Source organism: Hemitrygon akajei, chromosome 2 (assembly GCF_048418815.1).
Source record: "Hemitrygon akajei chromosome 2, sHemAka1.3, whole genome shotgun sequence".
Lineage (NCBI taxonomy): Eukaryota > Metazoa > Chordata > Chondrichthyes > Myliobatiformes > Dasyatidae > Hemitrygon > Hemitrygon akajei.
The window spans coordinates 107,420,800-107,445,641 of record NC_133125.1 but is presented as its reverse complement, the minus strand read 5'-3'; the positions used below and the strand labels follow the sequence as shown (position 1 = coordinate 107,445,641).

General features: G+C 43.4%; 2 protein-coding genes across 4 annotated transcripts in view; one reads left to right on the top strand and one right to left on the bottom strand.

Moving 5' to 3' along the window:
- epb41l5 (erythrocyte membrane protein band 4.1 like 5) overlaps positions 1 to 7,765 on the top strand; it is a 215,138-nt gene extending 207,373 nt beyond the window's left edge. For both annotated transcript variants that reach the window (XM_073026976.1, XM_073026985.1), the window contains exon 24: positions 1,755 to 7,765. In XM_073026976.1, coding sequence (XP_072883077.1) covers positions 1,755 to 1,818 — 64 coding nt within the window. In that variant the 3' untranslated portion in view covers positions 1,819 to 7,765. The remainder of the gene's footprint in view (positions 1 to 1,754) is intronic.
- klhdc3l (kelch domain containing 3-like) overlaps positions 1 to 24,842 on the bottom strand; it is a 113,313-nt gene that overhangs the window by 4,525 nt on the left and 83,946 nt on the right. Inside the window, exon 9 of one of the 2 annotated variants that reach the window (XM_073027011.1) lies at positions 6,684 to 6,816. The exons of the other annotated variant lie outside the window; for it this stretch is intronic. Coding sequence (XP_072883112.1) covers positions 6,804 to 6,816 — 13 coding nt within the window. The 3' untranslated portion in view covers positions 6,684 to 6,803. Of the gene's footprint in view, positions 1 to 6,683; positions 6,817 to 24,842 lie in introns of those variants that run through there. 2 annotated transcript variants of the gene reach the window in all.

The following is a 24,842-nucleotide window of genomic DNA, read 5'->3' as shown; positions in this document are numbered from 1 at the left end:
ACCTCCCAACTCTTTACTTCAACCCCCCCCCCCCCGTTTCACCCATCACCTTGTGCTTCTTCCTCCCCTCCAGCTTCTTACTCTGACTCCTCATTTTTCATTCCAGCCCGAAACGTTGACCGTTTGCTCTTTTTCATACATGCTACCAGGCCTGCTGAGTTCCTCCAGCATTTTGTGTGTGTTGCTCTGCATTTCAGCACCTGCGGGCTCTCTTTTGTTTGATTTCAGCTAAAATTGTACCTTGTATTATGTAGTTTTATTGCTTTATTCATTTTTTGGCTTCAGGGTCTCAGTGTTCCTCTTTCTGGTGCTGAATTTATATCAGTTCCCAGAACTGTGACGCTGAGTTCATGTTCACTGTACATACATGCAATCAAATGAAACAACATTCCTCTGGCCACAATGCACCTACAAAACATATATCACACACAGCACATAGTAAACCAAAATATTTCCATAAATAAGGTAATAAAATATAATTCATTATGGATGTAGTGCTCAGCACAACTCGCTGTCTTAGTGATGAGACTCGACACTGGCATTAGTCTCAGCCTGAGGGAAGAAGCTGATGCCCGGTCTAGCAGTCCTACTCCTGATGTTCCCGTACCTCCTTCGTGACGGTAGTGGGTCAGAGAGATTATTGACGATAGGGATCCTCAACAATGCTTCAAGCCCTTCGTCTGCAACAATCCTGGTAAATATCATGAGTTTGTATAAAGCATGCAATGTCTGTGTGTGTGAGAGACGGAGATTAACATTCTGCTGACGTGACAGTGTTGCAGTCTCAGTGTTCCTTTCATTTGAAAAGGTGTGTTAAAGTAAGTTGAGGGAATGAATAGGTGTGGTTCATTATATGTTAGTTTTCTTTATGATCTGTCAAATTGAGAACCAGCTATAATTACCTAGGCAATAAGATGAGTAACAGTGAGCTAATGAAATGAGTACACAGACATTGAAGAACGGAAAGGTAATGGATGGGTGGCTAGGGTCTTGGAGTCTCAAGATGTGAGTGTGACTGTTGTCCAATGCTATCCAAGGGAAGGGCATTAGCACCCATACAGCTTGGCACTGGTGTCGTCGCAGAGCAATGTGTGGTTAAGTGCCATGCTCAAGGACACAAACACAGCCTCAGCCAAGGCTATATAGATGCCTAAGAGACATGTCAATGTGGAGTGCTAGTTTGTCAGTCTGGTGGGAGCAAAGGATGTTGGGAAGGGTGAGGGTGGAGTGCCACGGGACGGGTCTGGGACCGGTGGCAGAGAAGGAGTGCCAGGGGTGGCATGTGACACCAGTCCTGAGACACCAGACAAAGTCAGTTGATTCCGAACAATTGGTTTATTGAACATTACCGAATGTGTCTCTGGTGTTCCCACTCTCTCCCCTCTCCCTTCCCCCTTTCCCAACCATGATTCCCTTCTCCCTGCCCCCTTCCCACTCTCAGTCCACAACAGAGACACATATCAGAATTAGGTTTATCATCACTCACATATGTTGTGAAATTTGTTTTTTTTTGCTGCAGTACAGTGCAATACATAAAATGACTACAGCACTGTGCGAAGGTCTTGGGCACCTGCCTAAGATTTTTGCACAGTACTGTATATGGGAGGGAAGGGTGAGATAGACTTTTGAGTCAGCACAACGTCTTGGGCAGAAGAGCCTGTACTGCTCTGTACTCTGTGATCTCCAGCATTTCCAATTGGCCTCACTGAGTCAGTTAAAAGGCCACTGTGATGTTTATTGTTTACCTCCTGCAGCGCCTCCACGAAGGATGTGGCGAGGACAGCGAAGCTGAAGGGGCTGTTGACAACGGAGTTGTGAGAGCTGTGCGAGGATTACCTTTCACCTGCTTTGGAAATGAACGTAGCGGCCAGCAGCTGCCTGCACTCAGAGTGACGCTGCACAGGGAGTTACCTAGCAACGTTCAGATCCTCCTTTTGTACAAGATTCCAGCAACCTTCTTCTCAACCGTAGATGGACCAGTCATTCTCCAGGTAGGGTCTTACTCTATGAGTCCTCGTCAGTCTTAAAAACAGTGGACTTCAATTTCTGCGATGGAGAATGTCAGTTCCAAGAAGCTGCCGATGAATTGACTACTGGAGAAGCAGATGTTCATTAAAACGGGAAGAACCACATTCATTTCAAAAGGAACAATAGAATTTCTGTTGGAGATAGGTTCGTGTTGACTACTGATCCTGCAAAGGAACTACTGACACTGATGGATAATCACAGGCTGCTGGCAGAGAGATGAAGTGGAGGGGAGAAAACATCTCACAACATTTTGGCTGCAATTCTTCAACCTGGGTTAATCCATTGATATGAATCCCCACTGGGACCAATGGAAGGCAAGATCATCCCTTTGAAAACTTCAGAGAACAGTGAACACTTCCACATTGTCGGGTTATTGGGGCACTCTACTGTCTGGATCAGAGGTTCCAACCTTTTTTATGCCATGGACCAACAGCATTAAGCAAAGAGTCCATGGACCCCAGACTGGGAACCCCTGATTTAAATATTCTGCCTCCAAATATAGATCATTGGAATTGAACTGAAGGCTGTTGTGGTAATTGGTAAGGTGACCCCACCATAGAATTACACTGATTCTCTCAAAGTCTCTGGCAGTGATTTTAATGACCCTCTACATTGATGCTGTTGGATAGGGTCCTTTTCAAAGGGCTTGAGGCTTTTTTAAAAAGGATTATATATTTGAGAGTTGCTTCTTCATCAATTCAAGGCATTTGGAGCAAATGAGTGTATGGGCCACCCTGGGAAAGTATCTGAAAGTGGCATATGGTTCCCACCTGGGATCCTTTTTGATGTCTGAAAGTGGTCAATGTGGTTTGTGAAAAAGACTTTTTTTTAAAAATTCTTGCTCTGACTGGAAGGTCCAACTTGTAATATTTGTATTTTCAGGACATCTTTTGGACTAATTCCACATCCAATTTTTTTTTAATCTCTTGTGTTCTCCATAAGTTCTGTGTTTTTCCTCTCTCCCCTCACCTTGGTCCCAAGCCCTACCTTTCCTAAAGTCTGTAATGTACATTTGGTGGTTGTTTGTATCAAAACTGTAGTGACCAGTTTTGATGCAAACTCTCTAACCATGGGAAGAATTATCTGTGCACCATTTTCTGAGGGCTTAGGGTTGTTTTAACTGGAGGTGATGTCTTAATTCGTCTTGCGGGCTACTGTCCATTCTCACCTATCCAGGAGAATGCTTCCGATTGCTTTCTCATTCATATCATTGGTATAAAGCGTTAATACTTCATTGATATCATAAATGATTAAGCTACATAAACAGGGTCTGTCAAGTCTGCACTAACCATTACTAATCTGATGATATTCCCATTCATTTCCCACCCACTGTTCACTGGCACACCGGGGCAATTAACCCATGAATCTGGCCGAACACCAGAGTATCTGAAGCCGTCGCCAGGAGAACGTGCAAACTCCCTCCTCGCAGACAGGATTGAACCAGCATCTCTGGAGCTGGTATTCTCCTCACCATTCACCTACGCACTGAGCCAATTCACAGCAGGCAATTAGCCCAAGAACCTGTGTCTGAACACCAGGGCATCTGAAGCAGTCACCGGGAGAGTGTGATTGAGCGGGGATGCGTTGAGCTGGTAAACAGCTGCACTCCCAGCCATTGTGAGCTCACTTCCTGCTTCACTGAGTGGCAGAGTAAATCTCAATTTGAGTTAACACGGCACGCAGTGAGTGTCCAGGCACACAATCGTGGCCTGTTTTGCAGCCTCAAATTTATGACGTTCAGCGGGACAAAGACTACTGCTGAAAATCTTTGTCTCACTCAGATCAATCATGTCCGTCTGAACAGGCAATGGCTCAGTGCACACTTTAAGGATTCATGAAAGTACTATTTCAGCATGCAGTTCATTTGCCTGCTGTGACTGGCCTTTTAAGTCTCGTTACGGAAGGCATGAACATACTGTACTGTACTTCACCTCCCATTCTCGGGCAGGGAAGATGTCTCCATGTTAATTATCACCTTGTCTCACTGGTGCCACAGTTTTCCCTTTTTAATCATAGGATCCTCTTCTTGCTGGTTGTTACATTTCTTCCCCTCCCAGTGTGCCCAGGTTCAGACTGTTACTGAGTATTAGTGGTGATAAAGGGGAGAGGATGTCACACTTGGTCCCTCCTACTCATTGCTCATTCTGATTCCTGGGCTTGCAGTATTTCTCTTCAACCAGTGGAATGCTCTCACTGGGGCTGCAAGCTCTGTTGCTTCATCAGACACTGTACCATAGCATAGGTATGGCTGTGTAGCTTCATCCAAACTGAATAAGAGAGCTGTGTATTCTGCCAGTATAATATTCCACCGGCACTTTGGGTTGAATTCCCATGATAGATGGCAATGGCATCTACCTCTTTTGACTAAGCTTTGTGGACCTCAATACATTCACATGGTAGGGAAAGAGGCTGATTCAGCCCAACATCCATGCTAACCAAAATGCCCATCTGAGTTAGTCTCATTTGCTTGTGTACCTCTCCATACATTAATAGTTCTCCTGCAAATTGTCCTGCACTCCTCCCTCGGTCTATAAAAGCCCAGTGGATGAACGTTTACTCTTCTCATTGCTGTTGTGAGATGGTGATGTAAAGTGACTGGCATGTTTTCCTCTGCACCCAGCTCACAGCGTAAACAACCGAAAAGTTTTGATGACCCACTGTGCCAGTGTTTCTTTATTCTTTTTAAACAAGATTGATTATTGGAGACTTTAATCTACGCACCCAGTTGTTGGTGCTGTTGAAACAAAAATGTTAACCAGCACAATTCTCTTCTTTTGTATCCTGCTGTCATGTAACGTGTACATTCCTAATGTTTGCCCATTTGTTCGAGGTGCGTGAAAGTTTTGAAAGAACAGAATATGGCCCTTGTGGCTAAAGGGATCGGGGGTATGGAGAGAAAGCAGGTACAGGGTTCTGAGTTGTATGATCAGCCATGATCATACTGAATGGCGGTGCAGGCTCGAAGGGCCGAATGGCCTACTCCTGCACCTATTTTCTATGTTTCTAACAGAAGCATCTTTTCCCAAATCCAAGGGGTGTGGAGAAGCTGATTAGATAAGACCATAGGACCATAGGCTGTAAGGGCAGAATGAGGCCATTTGGCCCATCCAGTCTGCTCCGCCATTTCATCATGGCTGCTCCGTTTTTTCTCCCAGTGCCAATCTCCTACCTTCTCCCCATATCCCTTCATATCCTGACCAATCTAGAATCTATCAACCTCTGCCTTAAATATACATAAACACTTGGCCTCCACACTTGCCTTTGGCAGCAAATTCCACAGATTCATCACTCTCTGGCTAAAGAGATTCCTCAACATCTCTGTTCTCAAAGGACACCCCTCTGTTCTGAGGCTGTGCCCCTGGGTCCTAGACTCACCCATTATAGGAAACATCCTCTCCATGTCCACTCTGTCTAGGGCTTCCAATATTTGATCAGTTTCAGTGAGATACCCCACCACCCTGCACCCCCTATTCTTCTAAACTCCAGTGAGTACTGGCCCAGAGCCATCAAATGTTCCTCATTTCATTCCCAGGATCATTCTTGTGAACCCCTTCAATGCCTAAAACTGCTCACATTACTCTAAGTGTGGTCTGACCACTGCCTAGTTAGCCTCTTCTCATAGTCATAACGCTCAATTCTGTAAGGATCCGTCCAGTCTCCCTTTAGCTTATCCATCTAGGCTTGAATTTTCTCTAGTGAAAAGGAGACTTTGTGACATGTCATACTTTTGTGCAGAACATACCCCAGTGAAGCTGTTTCTTTCCTCTCAGCACTACTCACCGACAATATACATCTGATTCCACAGGTCCGAGAAGCACGAGGTTCAAGCCCTGAAAAATGATGCCCAAAATACTTGAGGCAATACTTGCACTTTGCAGTACTTGGGTAAAATGCCCCAGCCAGTTAAAATGACCCTCAGACTATTTACCTGGCTTTCCGGCCCTAAGGAAAGGCCTCGGACCAAAACATTGACTCTTTGGTTTCCCTCCATTGATGCTGCTTGACCTGCTGAGTTCCTCCAGCGTCTTGGGTGTGTTGCTCACGCTGTTGACCCAGGTAGTGAAGGGGGGGGGGGGTGGGGGCCTAGGTTTAATTTTCTGAGTTTATTTAAATTTGTTCATGGTGGCACATGACACTGGCAAAGCATGAACTTCCCTCGCGTCTCCAATTGACCGTTGAACAGTGGAACTTGAATAGAGTACACTGTGGGGATATAATTCCACAAGACCAGTTAAGGACGAACAGTTCCCCACAACACTTTTGTGAAGCTTTATTTAACAATTTAACCCCTAACCGTTACACTACGCCATTGTGGTTAGCGAGACACCTTTAGAGCTTAGGGCATCGGAGTTCGGAGTTCCATTTGGGCGCCAACTGCAAGGAGTATGTACATTCTTCCCATCACCACGTGGGGTTCCTCTAGTTGCTCCAGTTTCCTCCCACGATCCAAAGACATAACGGTTAGTAGGCTAAGTAGTCATTGTAAATTCTCCTATGATTAGGCAAGGGTTAAATCGGGTTGCCCGTGACACGGCTCATTGGGTTGGAAGGGCCTGTTTCGTGTTTTATCTCTAAATAAAATCTGGTAGTTTCATTATCATTGATTCCAGCAAGTTTTAATTCCAAATTTAGCATTTGAATTTCTCTGCCATTGTGGTGGGATTTGACTTGATCTCTGGATCAATTTTCCAGACTCTGGTTACTCATCCACTCGTTTAACTTCCATGCAACCATGCCACAACTTCACCACCCTAAGATCTCAGCTGGCGTGGGTTTTACTGCAAAATTCTGTGAAGGATAAGGATAAATTTTAACATAACACATTGTTCTGACCGGATGATAAAATGCCTAAAAATAGAAGCTAGAAGGGAATTTCAAAACCAATTTTCTGGGAGGGTGGTATGGCACTAATATGAAAAATACAGCAGGTGGTGGAAAGTTGAGTTACAATTACAAAGTTCAGACAGCATCTGTGGAGAGGAAATGGAGGTAATGTAATTGGCATTGTTATTGAAGAAAATGCATCACATTTTTTAAAACATTGACAGAAATGGATCAGCCATGATGAAATGGCAGAGCAGACTCAATGGGCCAAATGGCTTAATTCTGCTCCTGTATCTTATGGTCTTATAAATGCCATGGATCACAGAAAATGCACAACACAGAAAGAGGCTTCTCCACCCACTGAGTGTATACCGTTTGAAAACAGCACAGTAAATTGTGAGAAATTAACAATCTGGATTTTGGAGCACAATAACAGTGTTCCTGGCCACTGGGTTGCCAGTTGAACAATCTTACCTTTGATGCCTGCTTAAATTGAATAAGTGGTCAACAAATACCCCTGAATCTGACTTGTACAAGATGATCACTTTATGTGCTGGGTGGTTCTTGTATTAATACCCTTGAGATGGAAGTAGCAAATTTCTAAGTATACATTTAGTAGCCAATGCACAAGGTAGGATCACTGTCTCCAGATAGAATTTGCTGTTATTTATAGTTCTAGAATTTTATTGTTCAAGTGCAATTTTCACTAGTCCTTGAGCTGTAATTTATTTTTTGATTCAAAAATGCACATTCTGTTCCATCTTCACGATTAGTTTTTGTATAGACAAGTATGAAGGGCACAACATTGGTATTGGTAAAAGTAAATGTGATTTGTAGTTTAAATAGTCTTTTGTACATTTATACAGTGTGCTTTTTATTTTTGCTCTTACAATAAAAATGTACTTTCATCCCACTGGAAAGAAGTTCTGGCTGTTTGGTGTAGTTTTCAGTTGCAACCTCTAAACTTAGCTGCATTGGGCTAATCCATCTTTCCCACCAGACTCATGGTCCAGGTCATCACTCTTCTTTGGATTCTGTTCTGATACCATCTTAGTAATGGAATTCTTATCTCTTCATTCACTTCCCTCTTCCTTCTCTCACCATCCCCCAAACTTTGCTCTTGTTTTCATTGGATAAAGCCCACAAGCAGAATTCTGGGCCCTTTCATCTCTGACTGTTATGGGCCCCCAATCTTCATTGTTCCACTATTGGCAGCTGCACCTTGATCTCCCTCTCACCTCCTCCTCTCTCTCCCTCCCCCTGATGCTCCTGAAAACTTGCCTCACCTGGGGCGGACACCCTCCAACCGGGAGACTTGCCACCTACCCCAACTGGATGAGCCAGCATCCAGTACCAGTGCAGTGCAGGCTTAAGCCCGAAAGCCCAGCAGTGATATGTTCCAAGCTGCTAGCAGCACCGTCTGTGCCGAATGCTTTCCTGATCTATTCCTCAAGGAGGACAGTGGGAGATCGGTCGGGCTCTCGGTAACTGAAGTGGTGCAGGAACAGCAGCCTCAGTCAACAGGATGGGCAAAAAGTACGTGGATTTGATGTAAGTCTTTAAGAAGTAATGAAATGAATAGTGAAGTATTTTAAATGGTTATCCCTGACCTGGTGCCCGAAACATCACAATTCCTTTCCTCCCACAGATGCTTCTCGAACCCCATGGCTTCCTCCTGTAGATTGTTGCAGGTTCCAGCATCCGCAGCTTCCTGTGTCCACATTTTAACCGAATAAGCTTTTCTTAAAGTGTTGCTGATTGTCTTAGTATTTTAATATTTTTACTGCAGGTTGTCAAGGTTGTGACCATGAAGATAAAGGTTGTAAATGCAAGAGAGCACTCTATAAAAATGGTTTAAAACAATGCATGATAACCAATATCTGAAATATTGCACAAAATGTAGGTGAGGAGGGGTAGGTTCAAAGGGAATGTGAGGGGTAAGTTTTTTAATCAGAGAGTGGTGTATGCCTGGTTTGGCAGTAGAGGCAAATACATTAGAGGCTTTTAAGAGATGTTGGACAGGCACATGGATGTGAGGAAGATGGAGGGATATGGAATGGTGTAGGTGTTTGAGTGTTTCTGATTTGCTTTTTAGCTGGTTCAGCACAACGTTGTGGGCCGAAGGGCCTGTTCCCGTGCTGTGCTGTTCTACGTACTGAAAGAGAATTCTATCTAAAATCATTAAGAACATGAAAGTCAGTGGATAAATTGAGACAGTACAAATGTACTTTCAAAGTACATGGCATGGTAGCGTAGCAATTAGCGTAACACTGGAACAGCGCTGCGATCTCAGAACGGGGTTCCAATCCCACCGCTGTCTGTAAGGAGTCTGTATGTCCTCCAGGTGCTCCGGTTTCCTCCCGCACTCCAGAAGTGTACGGTGCGGGTTAGAGAGTCGTGGGCAGGACGTGTTGGTGCCAGAAACGTAGCAGAGGTGATGTATTTCTCCGTATGTTTCGATGTACACACGACAAATAAAGTTACTCCTTTTTAAAAAAACAGAAAGCAGCCCCCCGGCAATTGAGAATGATTTGCTCTGGTTTGTGGGTCCGAAATAGAAAGACAGCGAGATTTTGAAAGATTAAGCATCGATTTGGTGAAACAGTGGTATTGGTTTATTTATGTCACATGTAGTGAGACACAGTGTGAAGTTTGTCTCGGATACTGTACATGGAGATCTAATCAATATACAGTGCATTGAGGTAGAACTAGGTAAAACAATAACAACGTAGAATAAAGTGTAAAATCTACCGATAGATTGCAGTGCAGGTAAATGATGGTAGATTGTGGGGTCAAGGGTGCTTTTTATCGTACACGAGGTCCAGTCAAGAATCTGATAGCAATGGGATAGAAGCTGTCCTTGACCCTGGTGGTACATGTTTTCAGGGTTTTGCATCTTCTGCCCGATGGGAGAGGGGTGAAGAGAGAATGTCCATGGTGGGTGGGGTCTCTGATCACAGTAGCTGCTTTACTGAGGCAGTGAGAAGTGTAGACAGAGTCCATAGGGGGGAGGCTCGTCCCTGTGATGTGCAGAGCTGCGTCCACAACTCTCTGCAGTTTCCTGTGGCCAGGTACAGAGCAGTTGCCACATTAGTCCACGGTGCATCGATTAAAAACTGGTAATGGTCAATGGGACATGCTAAATTTCTTTAGGCTGAGGAAGCAGTGGTGCCAGTGAGCTTTCTTGGATGTTACATCAACGTGTTTGGATCAGGTCAGGCTGTTGGTGATGTTCACACCTAGGAACTTTGAAGCTATCAACCTCAACATCAGTGATGTGGACTGGAACGTGTGCACCGCCTCCTTTCTGAAGTCAATGTCTAGCTCTTGTTGACAGTGAGGGAAAGACTGTTGTCATGACAACATGTCACTAAGCTATCTCTTTCCTGTACTCCGACTCGTCGTTATTGGAGATGCAGCCTTCTATGGTGGTGTCATCTGCAACCTTGTAGTTGGAGTTAGGGTGGAATCTAGTCATGAAGTCATGAGTGTACAGGGAGTAGAGTAGTGGGCGGAGGACACAACCCTGTAGAGCGTCAGTGCTGAGAATAATCGTGGAGTGTTGCTGCCTATCGTTACTGATTGAGGTCTGTTGGTCAGGAAGTTAGGGATCCAGTTGCAGAGGGAGGCAGTAACTCCCAGGGTCCAGAGCTTGCTTGTAATAATGGTAATGAAGGCAGAGCTGTAGTCAATAAACAGTGGGTCTGACGTAGGTGTCTTTACAGTCCAGATGCTACGGAGATGAGTGTAGGGACAGGGAAATGGAATCCACCATAGATCTATTCTGGTGGTAGGCAAATTGCAATGGGTTGAGGTTGTCTGGAAAGTTGGAGTTGATGTGTGCCATGGTCAGCTTCTCCATGAAACCACAAGACATAGGAGCAGAATTAGGCCATTTGGCCCATCAACCCTGCTCTGCCATTCCATCCTGGCCGATTTATTATCCCTCTCAATCCCCTTCTCCTGCCTTATCCCAGTAACCTTTAATGCCCTGATTAATCAAGAACCTATCAACCTCTGGTTTAGATTTACTGAATGACATGGCCTGCATAGTTATCTGTGACAAAGAATTCCATGGATTCACCACCTTCTGGCTGAAGAAATTTTTCCTCATCTCTGTTCTAAGTGGATGTCCCTCAACTCTGAGACTGTGCCCTCTGCTCCTAAATTCTCCACTACAGGAAGTATTCTCTCCACATCCATTCTATCTAGGCCTTTCAATATTCGGTAGATTTCAATGCAATCCCCCTCCTCCTTCTAAACTGCAATGAGTATAGGCCCACAGCCATCAAATGCTCTTCATATTTTAACACTTTCATTACTGGGATAATTCTTGTGAACCTCCTCGACCATCTTCAAATCCAGCACATCTTTTCTTAGATAAGGGGCCCAAAACTGCTCACCATATTCCAAGTGTAGTCTGACCAATGCCTTAAAAAGCTGCAGCATTACATCCTTGTTTTTATGTTCTAGTCCTCTCAACTAAATGCTAACATTGCATTTGCCTTCCTTGCCATCAATTCAACCTGTAGGTTAACCTTCAGGGAATCCTGCATGCACCTCTGATTTTGAATTTTCTCCCCATTTAGTCTACGCCTTTATTCCTTCTGCCAAGCTGCATGGCAATGCACTTCCTTACGTTATATTCCACCTTGTCCATTCTCCCAATCTGTCCAAGTCCTTCTGCGGACAGACACCACTGCCTGTCCCTCCACCTGTCTTAGTATCGTTCACAAACTTGGCCACAAAGCCGTCAATTCCATCATCCAAATCATTGACGTAACATGAAAAGAAACAGTCAACCCCTGTGTAGCACCACCCGCCACTGGCAGAAGAGACCCTTTTTATTCCCTGTCTTTGCCTCCTGACATTCAATCTTCTATCCAGCTAGCACCTTTCCTGTTATCTTGTTAAGCAGCCTCATGTGCGGCACTTTGTCAAAGACCTCTTGAAACAGCATCTAATCAACTTCTTTGTCTGTTCTGGCCTGTTACTACCTCAAAGAATTCCAGTAGATTTGTCAGGCAAGGTTTCCCCATCAGAATACCATGCTGACCTTGGCCTACTTAGCCATGTGCCTCCAAATATCATAAAACCTCATCATTAATAACAGACTCCAACATCTTTTCAAACACTGAACTCAGCCTAACTCGCCTACTATTTCCTTTCTTCTGCCTCCCTCCCTTCTTAAAGAGTGGAGTGACATTTGCAATTTTCCAATCCTCCAGAACCATCTGGAGTCTAGTGATTCTTGAAAGATCATTACGAATGCCTCCAGAATCTCTTGTTAACTCCTTCAAAACCCAGGGGTGTAGTCCATCTGGTCGGGGTGACTTGTCTACCTTCAGACTTTTCAGCTTCCCAAGCACCTCCTTAGTAATAGCAATGACACTAGGATCTCTGGATTCTGCTAGTGCCTTCCACCATGAAGATTGATGCAAAATACTTTGTCTGTCATTTCTTTGCCCCCCCCCCACCCCCACACATTACTACCTCTCCAGCGATAATTTCCAGCGGTCCGATATCCATTCTCGTCTGTCTTTTGTTATTTATATATATATATATATATAAAAACTTTTTTGTATCCTCTTTTATATTTATTGGCCAGATACTTAATCTTTTCTCTCTTTATGGCTTTCTTAGTTACCTTGTTTTCGTTTTTAAAAGCTTTCCGATCATATACCTACCCACTAATTTTTGTTATATGCCCTCTCTTTTGCTTTTATACTGTCTTTGACTTTCCTTGCTGGCCATTGTTGGCTCACCCTCCCTGTAGATTACTACTTCGTCTTCGGGATGTATCTTTGCTGCACCTTCCAAGTTTCCCCATGAGTCTGCCTCTGTGTCTCAGAAGGGAAGTGGGAGAAGAGGCGTGCTGTGGTGATAGGGGATTCGTTAGCAAGGGGAACAGACAGGAGGTTCTGTGGATGAGAACAAAATTCCTGGATGGTATGTTAACTCCCAGGTGCCAATGTCCAGGACATCTAGGATTGAGTCCTCGGCATTCTTAAGTGGGAGGATGAACAGCCAGAGGTCGTGGTCCCTGTAGGTACCAATGACATGGTTAGGACAAGTGGTGAGGTTCTGTGTAGGGAGTTCAGGGAGTTAGGTGCTAAGTTAAAGAGCTGGACATCCAGGGTTGTGATCTCAGGATTGCTATCAGTGCCATGTGCTAGTGAGGCCAGAACTAGGAAGATTATAGAGTTTAATACGTGGCTACTGATTCGGTGTAGGAAGGAAGGCATAAGATTTTATGGATCTTTGGGCTCTCTTCCAGGGAAAGTGGGACCTGTACAGAAGAAACACCCAAACTGGAGGGGGACTGATATTTTTGTGGGAAAGTTCGCTAACGCTGCACGGTGAGCTTAGAGTTCCAGGGGTAAGGGAACCAGAGTGCCAGAACAGTTAGTGGAGAGATGGTGGAGGCAGATGTTGGTAAGACCTCAGACAAAGTCAAGAATCAAAAGGTTGAGTATGGTGCAACCAGTATCCTCAGCTGCGTATATTTCAATGTAAGAAGTATCGTAGGAAAGGCGGATGAGCTCAGGGCATGGATCAGCACCACCTGGAATTATGATGCTGTATCCTTTGGTGAGTCTTGGTTGCAGGAGGAGCAAGTCTGGCAGCTCAATAATCTGGGGTTCTGTTGTTTTAGACGTGACAGAGCTGAAGGGATTAAAGAAGGAGGGTTGTCGTTCTGGGGAAATGTCACGGCAATGCTCTGTCACGACAGACTGGAGAAATCCACTAGTGAGGTGTTATGAGTAGAACTGAAAAATAAGAAAGATATGACTGCATTAATGGGGCTAAATGACAGGCAGCCCAACAGTTCGAGGGATTTAGAGGAACAAATTTTAAAGAGATCGCATTCTGTTGCAAGAAACATGAAGTTGTTATAGTGGATGATTTTAACTTCCCACATATTAACTGGGATTCCTGTGCTGTAAAAGGACCAGATGGGATTGAGTTTGTCAAATGTGTTCAGGGAAGTTTCTTTCCTCCGTGTGTAGAAGTCCCAATGAGAGAGAGTGTGATACTGGATCTGCTATTAGGGAATGAGACAGGGCAGGTGACAGACATTTGTGCAGGAGGACACTTTGCATCCAATGATCACAATGCCATTAGTTTCAAAGTAAATATGGAAAGAGATGATCTTGTCTGCAGGTTGTGATTCTGAATTAGAGAAAGGCCATTTTTGATGTTATCAGAAATATGTCGCGGCCCTAGTTAAAAGAACAAAGGAGGTGCGTGTCAGGTATAGGCAACTAGGAACAAATGAGGTGCATGTGGAGTCCAAGAAATATAAGAGAACACTTAAGAAAGAAATGAGGAAAGGTAAAAGAAGGCATGAAATTAATCTAGCAGACAAGGTGAAGGAGAATCTTAAGGGATTTTACAGTTATGTTAAGAGCAAAAGGATTGCAAGGGACAAAATTGGTCCTCTGGAAGACCAGAATGGTAATCCATGTGTGCAGCCAAATCGGGTGGAGGAAGAGTGGGGAAGAGAAGGGGCATAAGAAGAAAGATGAACAATGATAGAGAGAAGGGGAAATGTGACAAAAAGAGAGACAAAAGAAAGGGAAAGGTAGACTATTTTAACATACAATGTGAGATCAGCTGTTTCTGCCCTCTGAGCCACATCACCCAGCAGACCCTTAATTTAATCCTAGCCTAATCAAGGGACAATTTATAATGACCAATTAACCTCTCAACCGGTACACCTTTGACTGTGCAAGGAAACTGAAGCACCCAGAGGAAACCCATGTGGTCATCGGGGGAGTGCATAAACTCCTTACAGGCAGCGTTGGGAATTGAACCTGGGTTGCTTGTACTGTGAGGCGTTGTGCTAATAGGTACGCTACACTGCTGGGATATGAAGTGAAAGTGGAGGAATGAAGTGATAGTGAGCAATGAGAGAGAAAAGGAAGAAATCGAAGAGGAGAAATGGACTGAAAGAGGGGAATCAAAATGGAAGTGACAGAGAAGGGAAGAAAGATGTTCTCATCTTTGCTTGTGAACAATTGGTGCTTAAGGATTAATGCCTATGGCATCCTACAGTTCACAGCATTTCACTCCAGAAACGAGTCAGTCATTTCCTTCCTGTTTTTGCTCCTTTCACAGTGATACATAAACCAGAAGCAATCTTTCATGTTCAGTTTGTTACAAAATCAGAGTGTTTCCTTATTTAAATTGTTTGGAATTATGACCAGTGATACTTAAAATTAATTTATGCCCATGGATACATCATAACCATGTGGGTTTTTGATGTTACCAGCACTTCACACCCTTCTTAAACCCACCGTCACCCAGACTGGCAGCAGCTCACTGTGGTCCGCTGTCCTGGGCCAATAGAGGCTGATCGGCCCTGTGCCTTCTGCTTTTACCACAGCATTTCATGCATCTTTTGGGCAAACATCCTTCCCCTCCCGGGGATGAGGTCTTTGGAGCTGCTGTTGCTGTTTCTGTAGCTCTGGGTTTTTCCAGGATGGAGTTGCTAGCCTCGTGCCCAACCCACCTTTCACAGCCAGGCTTGGGACCCTCCATGGAGGAGTTGACGCTTAATGTGTTAAAGGTGCCATTTGAACAAAATTCCCAGTTATCTTTCCTTGCCTTCTCTCAGTTGTTTACCCGATTAAGGAAATCATTTGATGAATCTGAAAGACCAATCTTTCTCATACACTTACAATGATAAATTTCAAATATTCTGATAATCTCAGATTATCAAAAACCAAAATTACTTACCACTGTTATTGATAATACCATTTATCTGCAGTGTAATACGTTATAGGTGGTCAATTTCTTTATAAAGATTGAAAGAGAATGTGCAGAATGCTTCAGAAGTTGAATATATTTTTCATCATAATTAAAATTCAGTTAGAACATAGAACAGTACACATGGTACAGGCCATTTGGTCCACAATCATGTGCTGACCCTTACTCTAACATCAAACACCCCCCCCCCCCCCTTTAGCCCTCCATTTTTCTTTCATCTACATGTCTATCAGTCTCTTAAACGTTCCTATTGCATCTGCCTTTACCACCTCCCCGGCAGTATTTCCATGCACCTCTGTAAAAAAATTCTACCTTTGACATCCTCCCTCTAATTTGCTCCAAACACCTTAAAGTTATGCACCTTGTGTTAGCTATTTCCACCCTCGGAAAACCCCTGGCTATTACCCCTCAATCTATCATCTTGTACACTTCTACCAGATCACCTCTCAACCTTATCCTCGTAAGACATGTCCTCTAATCCAGTCAACATCCTGGTAAATCTTCTCTGCACCCTTGCCCAAGCTCTCACATTCTTCCCAAAGTGAACTCTGGAAGAAAACGCTTCATGTTAATGCTTTTCTGCCCCTTGTGACCAGTCAGCTTTGAATACAAAGAAACCATGCACTTATCCAAGACAATTGCCCATGCAGAGATAGTTTACGTAGCCTCCATCCTAGCAAATTACAGGTAAACCTCGAGGAGGAATTAATGGTTTCTCATTAATTGGGACACTTTGGGATCAGAACATCTTGGCCCATTAAACAACTGCACCAATTAGCCTAAAAAAAGTATAAAAAATGTATGTCAATGATTTGGACTCTGGGATTAACGGATTTGTGGCTAAATTTGCCAATGATATAAAGATAGGTGGAGGAGCGGGTAGTGTTGAGGAAACAGAGTCTGCTGAGAGACTTAGATAGTTTAGGGGAAAGGGCAAAGAAGTGGCAAATGAAATACAATGTTGGAAAGTGTATGGTCTGCACTTTGGTGGAAGAAATAAACGTGCAGACTATTATTTAGATGAGGAGAGAATTCAAAATGCAGAGATGCAAAGGAACTTGGGAGTCCTTGTGCAGGATGCCCTAAAGGTTAACCTCCAGGTTGAGTCAGTGGTGAATGTTGACATTCATTTCTAAAGGTATAGAATATAAGAGCAGGGATGTGATGTTGAGGCTCTGTAAGGCACTCGTGAGACCACACTGTATTTAAAAGAAATACAGAGCAAATTAGAACACTATCAATACTACTACAGCACTATAAAACTATTAGTTCCTAATGGTTATCGGCAGAGTATTGTGTGCAGTTTTGGGCTCCTTATTTTAAAAAGGATATACTGACATTGGAGAGGGTTCAGAGAAGATTCACGAGAATGATTCCAGGAATGAGAGGGTTACCATATGAGGAACGTCTGGCAGCTCTTGGGCTGTATTCTCTGGAGTTCAGGAGAATGAGGGGGGATCTCATAGAAACATTCCAAATGTTTCTGTTCCTGAACAGATCAGATATGGCAAAGTTATTTCCCATGGTAGGGAAATCTAGGACAAGAGGGCATGACTTCAGGATTGAAGGACATCCATTTAGAAAAGAGATGCAGAGAAATTACTCTAGTCAGATGGTGGTAAATCTGTGGAATTTGTTGCCACGAGTGGCTCTGGAGGCCAAGTTATTGGGTACATTTAAGACAGGGATAGGTTCTTGATTAGCCAGGGCATCAAAGGGTATGGGGAGAATGCAGGGGAGTGGGGATGACAGGAAGAATTGGATCAGCGGATTGAATAGCGGAGCAGACTCGATAGGCCGAATGGCCTATTTCTGCTCCTATATCTTACGGTCATGTTCTAAAAAAAAAAGACAAACTACCATTTGACTGAGTAACAAATTACATATTTAAAAGAAATACAGAGCAAATTAGAACACTATCAATACTACTACAGCACTATAAAACTATTAGTTCCTAATGGTTATCGGCAGAGGAATTCCTCCAGTGTACACTGCCATGTTCCTTTGATTAATCGTAAGTGAACAGAGTCAGCACAGACACCTAGTGCAGATAAAGGACTGTTTTCCTCCATCTTTCCTGGCATCTTGAAGCCTGAATGCTTGAAACCGCAGTGAGCAAAACAGTTCTGAAGCATCTTGCTCCTTACTTCTTGCCAACTATCAGTGACAGAAATCACTGCATGTTGAACAGGAACACATGCAACTGGAGCTATTTAAAAACTCATTGCTGCACGCACGCTGTAGTGATTAGCAGCCACTCAAGTGCACACAACTGGTGCTAGTTAGAAACCGTTCTGCAACAGTGTCCTGTCCCAATTAAGCAGCATAGTGTCCCAAATAAATGAAGACAATCCAGGCAATTCTCTTGATTAGTTTTAGTTCTTTAAGAGTGGTCCCAAATAAGCATCTGGCCTGATTAAACAATAAACCAGACAACACCAATAGGCAGACCGCGAGAACCAAATGTCTGGACCGAGCCAACCCATTGGCACTTATGTGAATGCACCTGTCATAACATGTAAATAAAGCGCACGCTGCTCTAATTTATTTTAACCTCATCCCACACCGTACACTTGACCTACGCCCCCGAAGAGCGCGCGACCTGCTGGGGGAGGATCCATTGATGAAGGATTTCGTGACGAGCCTGGCAGAAAACTTCAGGGAACGATTTGAAAGCTCCCCTAAACTCTCAGGTGACATCCTCTTCTTCCTGAGACAGCTGTTCTCCGTTTCGGCTGACGACCAGTGGACTGCAGAGGCCAAAAGCCTGGTGCCTTCCATAGATGAGGCAACTCTTCAGATGGAGGTCTTGGAAATGGGAACATCTGATTTGCTCAAAGGAAAACACGAGGACATTGGGGTGAGTGACTTTTGGTCAACGTGGTTCCCCAAGCTCAATTCAAAAACACGAGAGCTATTGCAATGCTCCTACTCACACGGTTCTCCTCCACGTACACATGTGAGTCATCGTTTACTTCAATGAACTCTATCAAGAACCAGGACAGATACAGACTCTCCAATGCACATCTTGGCAAGTGCCTCAGGATTGCCACAACAGAATACAGGCCCGACATCAGAAGGATTACCTCATCCCGTCGCTGTCACTTCTCTCACTGACTGGTGAGTGGATCAATTTATTTTTGTCCATTTGTCAATCTTATTGTGGTATAATAATATTACAACAACAATAATACTGATAATTTCATTTATAGCTACACTTCATACTTCGGATGCTACATAGCTTAATTAAAAAGAACAAATAGATTAAATGAGAGAACAGAAACAGTGGAAAAGGCAGTACTACTAAAACTCTGTGTGTGTGTGTGTGTGTATTTTAAGTCCCAGATGAGTTGTGATAGCTAGTCATAATTAAATGGTTGATTTTGGACTTCTTTTGTTTCAAGAGTGCATTTTTTTTTCTTGTGTGACCCACTTTGAGAATCCCAGGCCTAAATTACTACTACTACTATTACTAATAATAATGGTGATTGCAGCAACAACAACATCTGCCCATAAAACAACTTACTGGTGCAATGAAAAAAATCCTTGGATGTTTTGGCCCTAACCCTGCAATAGACCAATTAACCAGAATCCACTGTACTTGTAAATCATAAATAAAAATAGGAAACGATATAAACACTCTTCAAGCTGAGACAGAAAAAGTGAACATATCTAGTCAATGAAGCTTTGAACAAAAATAGCCCAAAGTGATTTTTAATATAAACAAACTTTATTTTCAATTAGCTCATTAACGGCCCATGGCCGGTTATTTAAGAAGAATTTCCAAAAATAAAGTACAGTTTCCACCTGAGGGGAAAACCAGGGAATCCAGTGCCTGTGACAATGTTTTGAAAATTCTTCAATCACACACACTGTGCTTTTATTAAAATATTTTCATTGTTATGATATTTAGTAAACTTAAAGTGTGCAGCTCCTTAAAGGAACATTCTTTACTGTTTGAGAGAAAACACATGCATCTCGTAGTCATTAATACAATGTACAAATATTGATATTGGATGGTGGAGTTTAAAAATATAAACGGGAGCCCACAATTCCACCTTAAGATAGAACACATGTCAGCAACCTGTAAAATTACAGGTTGATTTTTTTCACAATAAATATGAACACTTGCTAATGCATTCATTGGCAAGAGCATGATTAAAAAATCAGGGACATGTGTGAATTTTAATCAATTGACAATCATACAGGCTATTGAAGGTTACATTGTCAGTGTAAACCATGTACTGTATAATTTTCTGTTGATGAGAGTCTGGTCTGGTCAGTGCTGCCCTCTGGTGTTCAATTGGTGCAAGAACAAGCTGGACCAGGACAACTTCCCATCAATTCCAGACATGCCACTCGGGAATTTTGTTTTGTTCAAGTTTTAAAGGGAGGAAAATTGTAAGGTGATGGGAAAGAGTGTGTGGAGTGGAAAATGATTAATTGTCAGATGGGTCCACTCTCCTTGGCAATCAAGATCCATGCCGATCCTGTCTTTGCCCTGTGCGTCACTAAATGACTACTGAGAAATGTCAGCAATGCTCACTGAACCCCCAAAGTGCGTCACTGAGAAGGTATCCCTGAGGTAATTTTTCTAACCTTTAAACTCTTAGAATACTTCTGTAAATATTGCAACTCCAATTATAAATAAGATAGCAACACACACCTAATGCTGGGGGAACTCAGCAGGCCAGGCAGCATCTTTGGAAAAAAGTGCACAGTCTACACTACGGGCAGAGACCCGTCTTCAGAAGGGTCTTGAGTCCTGAAGAAGGGTCTCGGTCCAAAGTGTGCGCTGTTTGCTCTTTTCCATAGATGCCGCCTGGCCTGCTGAGTTCCTCTGGAATTTTGTGTGTTGCTTTGGATTTCCAGCATCTGCAGAATATCTTGTGTTTGGTATAAATAAGATAATTGCCTAGAAGTAATGTGTTGACCTTATGTAAGATTTTAATGAATGGGGTGTTGTTATTTATTTTCCCTCAAAGTTACTGCAGTTGGCACAGTGAAGCGAGCAGCTTTCAGGAAGGTGAACCCTCGGCCCAGATACGGTACCTGGTCAAGTAATTGTGCTGGCGTGTTCACCATTATCCTGAACCTCTCACTGGAGCAGTCTGAGGAGCCCACCTGCTTCAAGCAGCCTTCAATTATACTGGTGCCGAAGAACAATGTGGTAACCTGCCTCTGTGACTATCTCCCAGTAGCACTTACATCCATCGTGGTGACGTGTTTTGAGAGATTGGTGATGAAACATATCAATTCCACCCTGAGAAGTGACTTGGATCTGCTCCAATTGGTCTACCAGAGCAACAGGTCCACAGCAGATCCCATCTCACTGGCTCTTCTCACAACCCTGGAATATCTTGACAGCAAATATGCGTACATCCAGATGCTCTTTATCGACTACAGTTTGCCTTTCGGTACTATCATCCTCTCAAAACTAATCAGTAAGCTCCTAGACCTTGGCCTCAATATCTCCTTGTGCAACTGGATCCTCGATTTCCTCATTTGCAGATCCCAGTCAGTTCAGATTTGCAACAATATCTTCTCCATCGTTTCTATCAGCACAGGTAAACCAGATTTTGTGTTTAGCTCCCTGCTCTACTTGCGTTATACTTATGACTGTGTTGCTAAGCACTTCTCCAGTGCCACATTCAAGTTTGCTGACGACACCACTGTCAGAGGGCAGATCAAAGGTGGCGACATATCCGCATATAGGAGTGAAATTAAAATTCAGCTGAGTGGTGCCACGACAATAACCTCTCACTCAATGTCAGCAAGACCAAGGAGCTGACTTCAGGTGGAGGAAACCAGAAGTCCATCAGCCAGTCCTCATCGGAGGATCAGAGGTGGAGAGGGTCAGCAACTTTAAATTCCTCTGTGTTATTATTTCAGAGGACCTGTCCTGGACCCAGCACACAAGTGCAATTATGAAAAAAGTACAGCAGCACCTCTACTTCCTCATGAGTTTGTGAAAATCTGGCGTGACAAACTTTTATAGGTGTGTAGTGGAGAGGGTATTGACTGGCTACATCACAGCCTGGTTTATTACACCAATGCTCTTGAATGGAAAATCCTACAGAAAGTAGAGGATATGGTCCAGGCTTCACGGGTAAAGCCCTCCCACAGAGCTATCTACACGGAGCGCTATCGCAGGAAAGCAGCATCCATCGTCAAGAGATCCTCACCACCCAGGCAATGCTCTTTTCTCACTGCTGCCATCAGGTTCATGAATCAGAGGGGATAACTTCACTCGCCCCATCATTGAAATGTTCCCACAAGCTATGGACTCACTTTCAAGGACTCTCCATCTCGGGTTCTTGCTACTTATTTATTTTTGTCTTTGCAGTTTGTTGTCTTGTGCACACTGACTGAACACCCAAGTTGGTGCCGTTCATTGATTCCATTGTAGTTATTATTCTGTTATGGATTTATTGAGTATCGTCATTGTTCCCTTCCGTACCTTGTGGCGCATCGAGCGGCAACCTTGCTGTTTCTTTAGCGTGAGGCTGAGTTGCTAGCTTGACGCCCAACGCAGCACGGATATAAAGTGTGTGATGAGCCAGCCACTAAATGATCTGTCAGCTAAATTGATCTCTGATCCTCCACTGAAGACTGGCTGATATTCACCTAGTTTATTGAGTATGCCCATGAGGAAGGTAATCTCAGGGTTATACAGCAACATGTGTACTTCGATAATTTATTTTGAACTTTGAATTATTATCACTTGAGGTGTGGGCAGTCAATTCGGTGTTCGACCTGCAGGTGAGTGTGGGCAGCTCTTTGTCAAACATTGTTTAGGGCACAGAGGCATAGTGTTCTTGGTACACATGCAATGCAGTGATGGTGAGCTATTGTTATTGTGATCGGGCTTCTGCCTATTGTTGGATTCTGGTAATGTGAGAATAGCACTGTTTTAAAGTTGAAAGATCATAAATATATGACACATGCACATCTCAACATGTAATTACAGTGTAAGAACATTAAATGCATTTTGGTACCACTTATCTCAGTCTGGATCATTATATTTCTGGTTTACTATCTCTACAGCTAACAAATTTCACAGCACATGCCAGTGATAATAAACCTGATCCTGATTCTGAGTGTTCAGCACCTCATCTATCTTTAAACATTAACTACCCATTTTATAATGCCAAGCACAAAGTTTAAAATAATTGAGCCTTTAGCTTTGTTGGTTGGTTAATGTCTTCTGAAGGTTTTTTACTCAGGTGCCCATTAATGGACAATTTATTATTCAGGTTAAATGTGCTGTAAATATACTGATGGTTGGCAGCTCATCTAGAAGGAAAACTGATCTCAAACCTTCCCTCAGTTATTACCACTCATGACGAAGGCTTCAGGAGTAAACCCTTACGAAAAATCTGGAGCTGGAGTCCCTACGTTGACTGACAACCCCTGCGAGGCTGCTGGTGCCAAACTGTGTGTCTTTGCCTTTCTTTTGGATTCATTAGCTGTGTGGAGTTGAGCTTGCTACATAGGCAGCAACTTGCTCTCTATATCGTACTGCCCTGGCTTTCATAGACAGATCAGAAGCAGCATTCATGGTCGACCCTGATCAAGAGGGCTTACTAAATATACCAAACTCCCAGCTTGCTTCGCAGGTTTTCCAGTTGCCATTGTGATGTGCTGTGTTGACCGGTGATCATTCCCTGTCACTTAACACCAGATCCACTTTGTTTTACATTCAACTCCCTTCCTGCTGCAAGCTGATTCTCAACCCCACGCCCACAACCTGTTCATGCTTCACTCCTACGAAAATAATCTTTTAAAAAACTTTAGCAGTATGTGGACTATGCCCTTCTGGCCCATCGAACACACGATGCCCCAGCGATCCCTGACAAACCCGATTAACCATTAACTAATCACGGGACAATTTCCAATGACCAATTAAGCTACCCGCTATGTCTTTGGACTGTGGGAAGAAAGAGCGGAAAGCCCACGCAGTCCACAGGAGGACATAGAACAGCACCAGAACTGAACTCTGAAACACCCCGAAATGTAATTGCATTGTGCTAACTGACACAATACTGTTTGAAGGAACTTCACTTATATCTGCACACACTTGCTGGGCAGTAAACTTACTGTTTCTGTTATTAAATCACTGCAGGCCTCATGCACATTCGATTCTACAAAGCCCACCAGGTTATAAAAAAGGAAAGCTTCCCAGCTGTAACAATATCAGTGCTGCCAAACATGTCCACTCCATCTCCTTGAAGAGAAACCACACAGATATAAATGAATATGACTGGAAATCACCTGTCCAAGATGGGTCACCATTGTCAGTCATCGGCCAATTATCTATACATTCCACAGTATTAGAGGAACAGCCAATTATCCAGTGCACCCAGGATCTGACAAGTAATCTCATTAGGGAAAAAATAGTCCAGTTGTATTTCCAGGCTATTTTGTATTCATATTTTAAATTGTCATGTCTTAGGAGTTTTGTTAAAATAACAATGGGTTAAGACACTTGTCACAATAAATTTATCTCATTTTCCCTTGCTTGTTATAACCTTGATAACATATAACCTGTCATATGTTGAAAGATTGGAGCGACTGGGCTTGTATACACTGGCATTTAGAAGGATGAGAGGGGATCTGATTGAAACATACAAAATTATTAAGGGATTGGACACGCTAGAGGCAGGAAACATGTTCCCGATGTTGGGGGAGTCCGAAACCAGAGGCCACAGTTTAAGAATAAGGGGTAGGCCATTTAGAATGGAGTTCAGGAAAAACTTTTTCACCCAGAGAGTTGTGGATCTATGGAATGCTCTGCCTCAGAAGGCAGTGGAGGCCAATTCTCTGGATGTTTTCAAGAAAGAGTTAGATAGAGCTCTTAAAGATAGCGGAGTCAAGGGATATGGGGAGAAGGCAGGAACGGGGTACTGATTGTGGATGATCAGCCATGATCACATTGAATGGCGGTGCTGGCTCAAAGGGCCGAATGGCCTACTCCTACACCTACTGTCTATTGTTATTTTGGCACATGGAATATGGGCTCTTTTCATGGATTTCAGAGGAAAATGTCAGTGACTGCAGAATTAAATAAGTAGGCCATGATGTTGAGTGATGATTAGCATTTCCAGAAAGATTCTGCTCTGTAACCACGTTGAGCACCAAGAGTCCACAAAGGGTTCATGAGAATGATTCCAGGAATGAAAGGGTTAACATCTGAGGGGTGTTTGATGGCTCTGTGC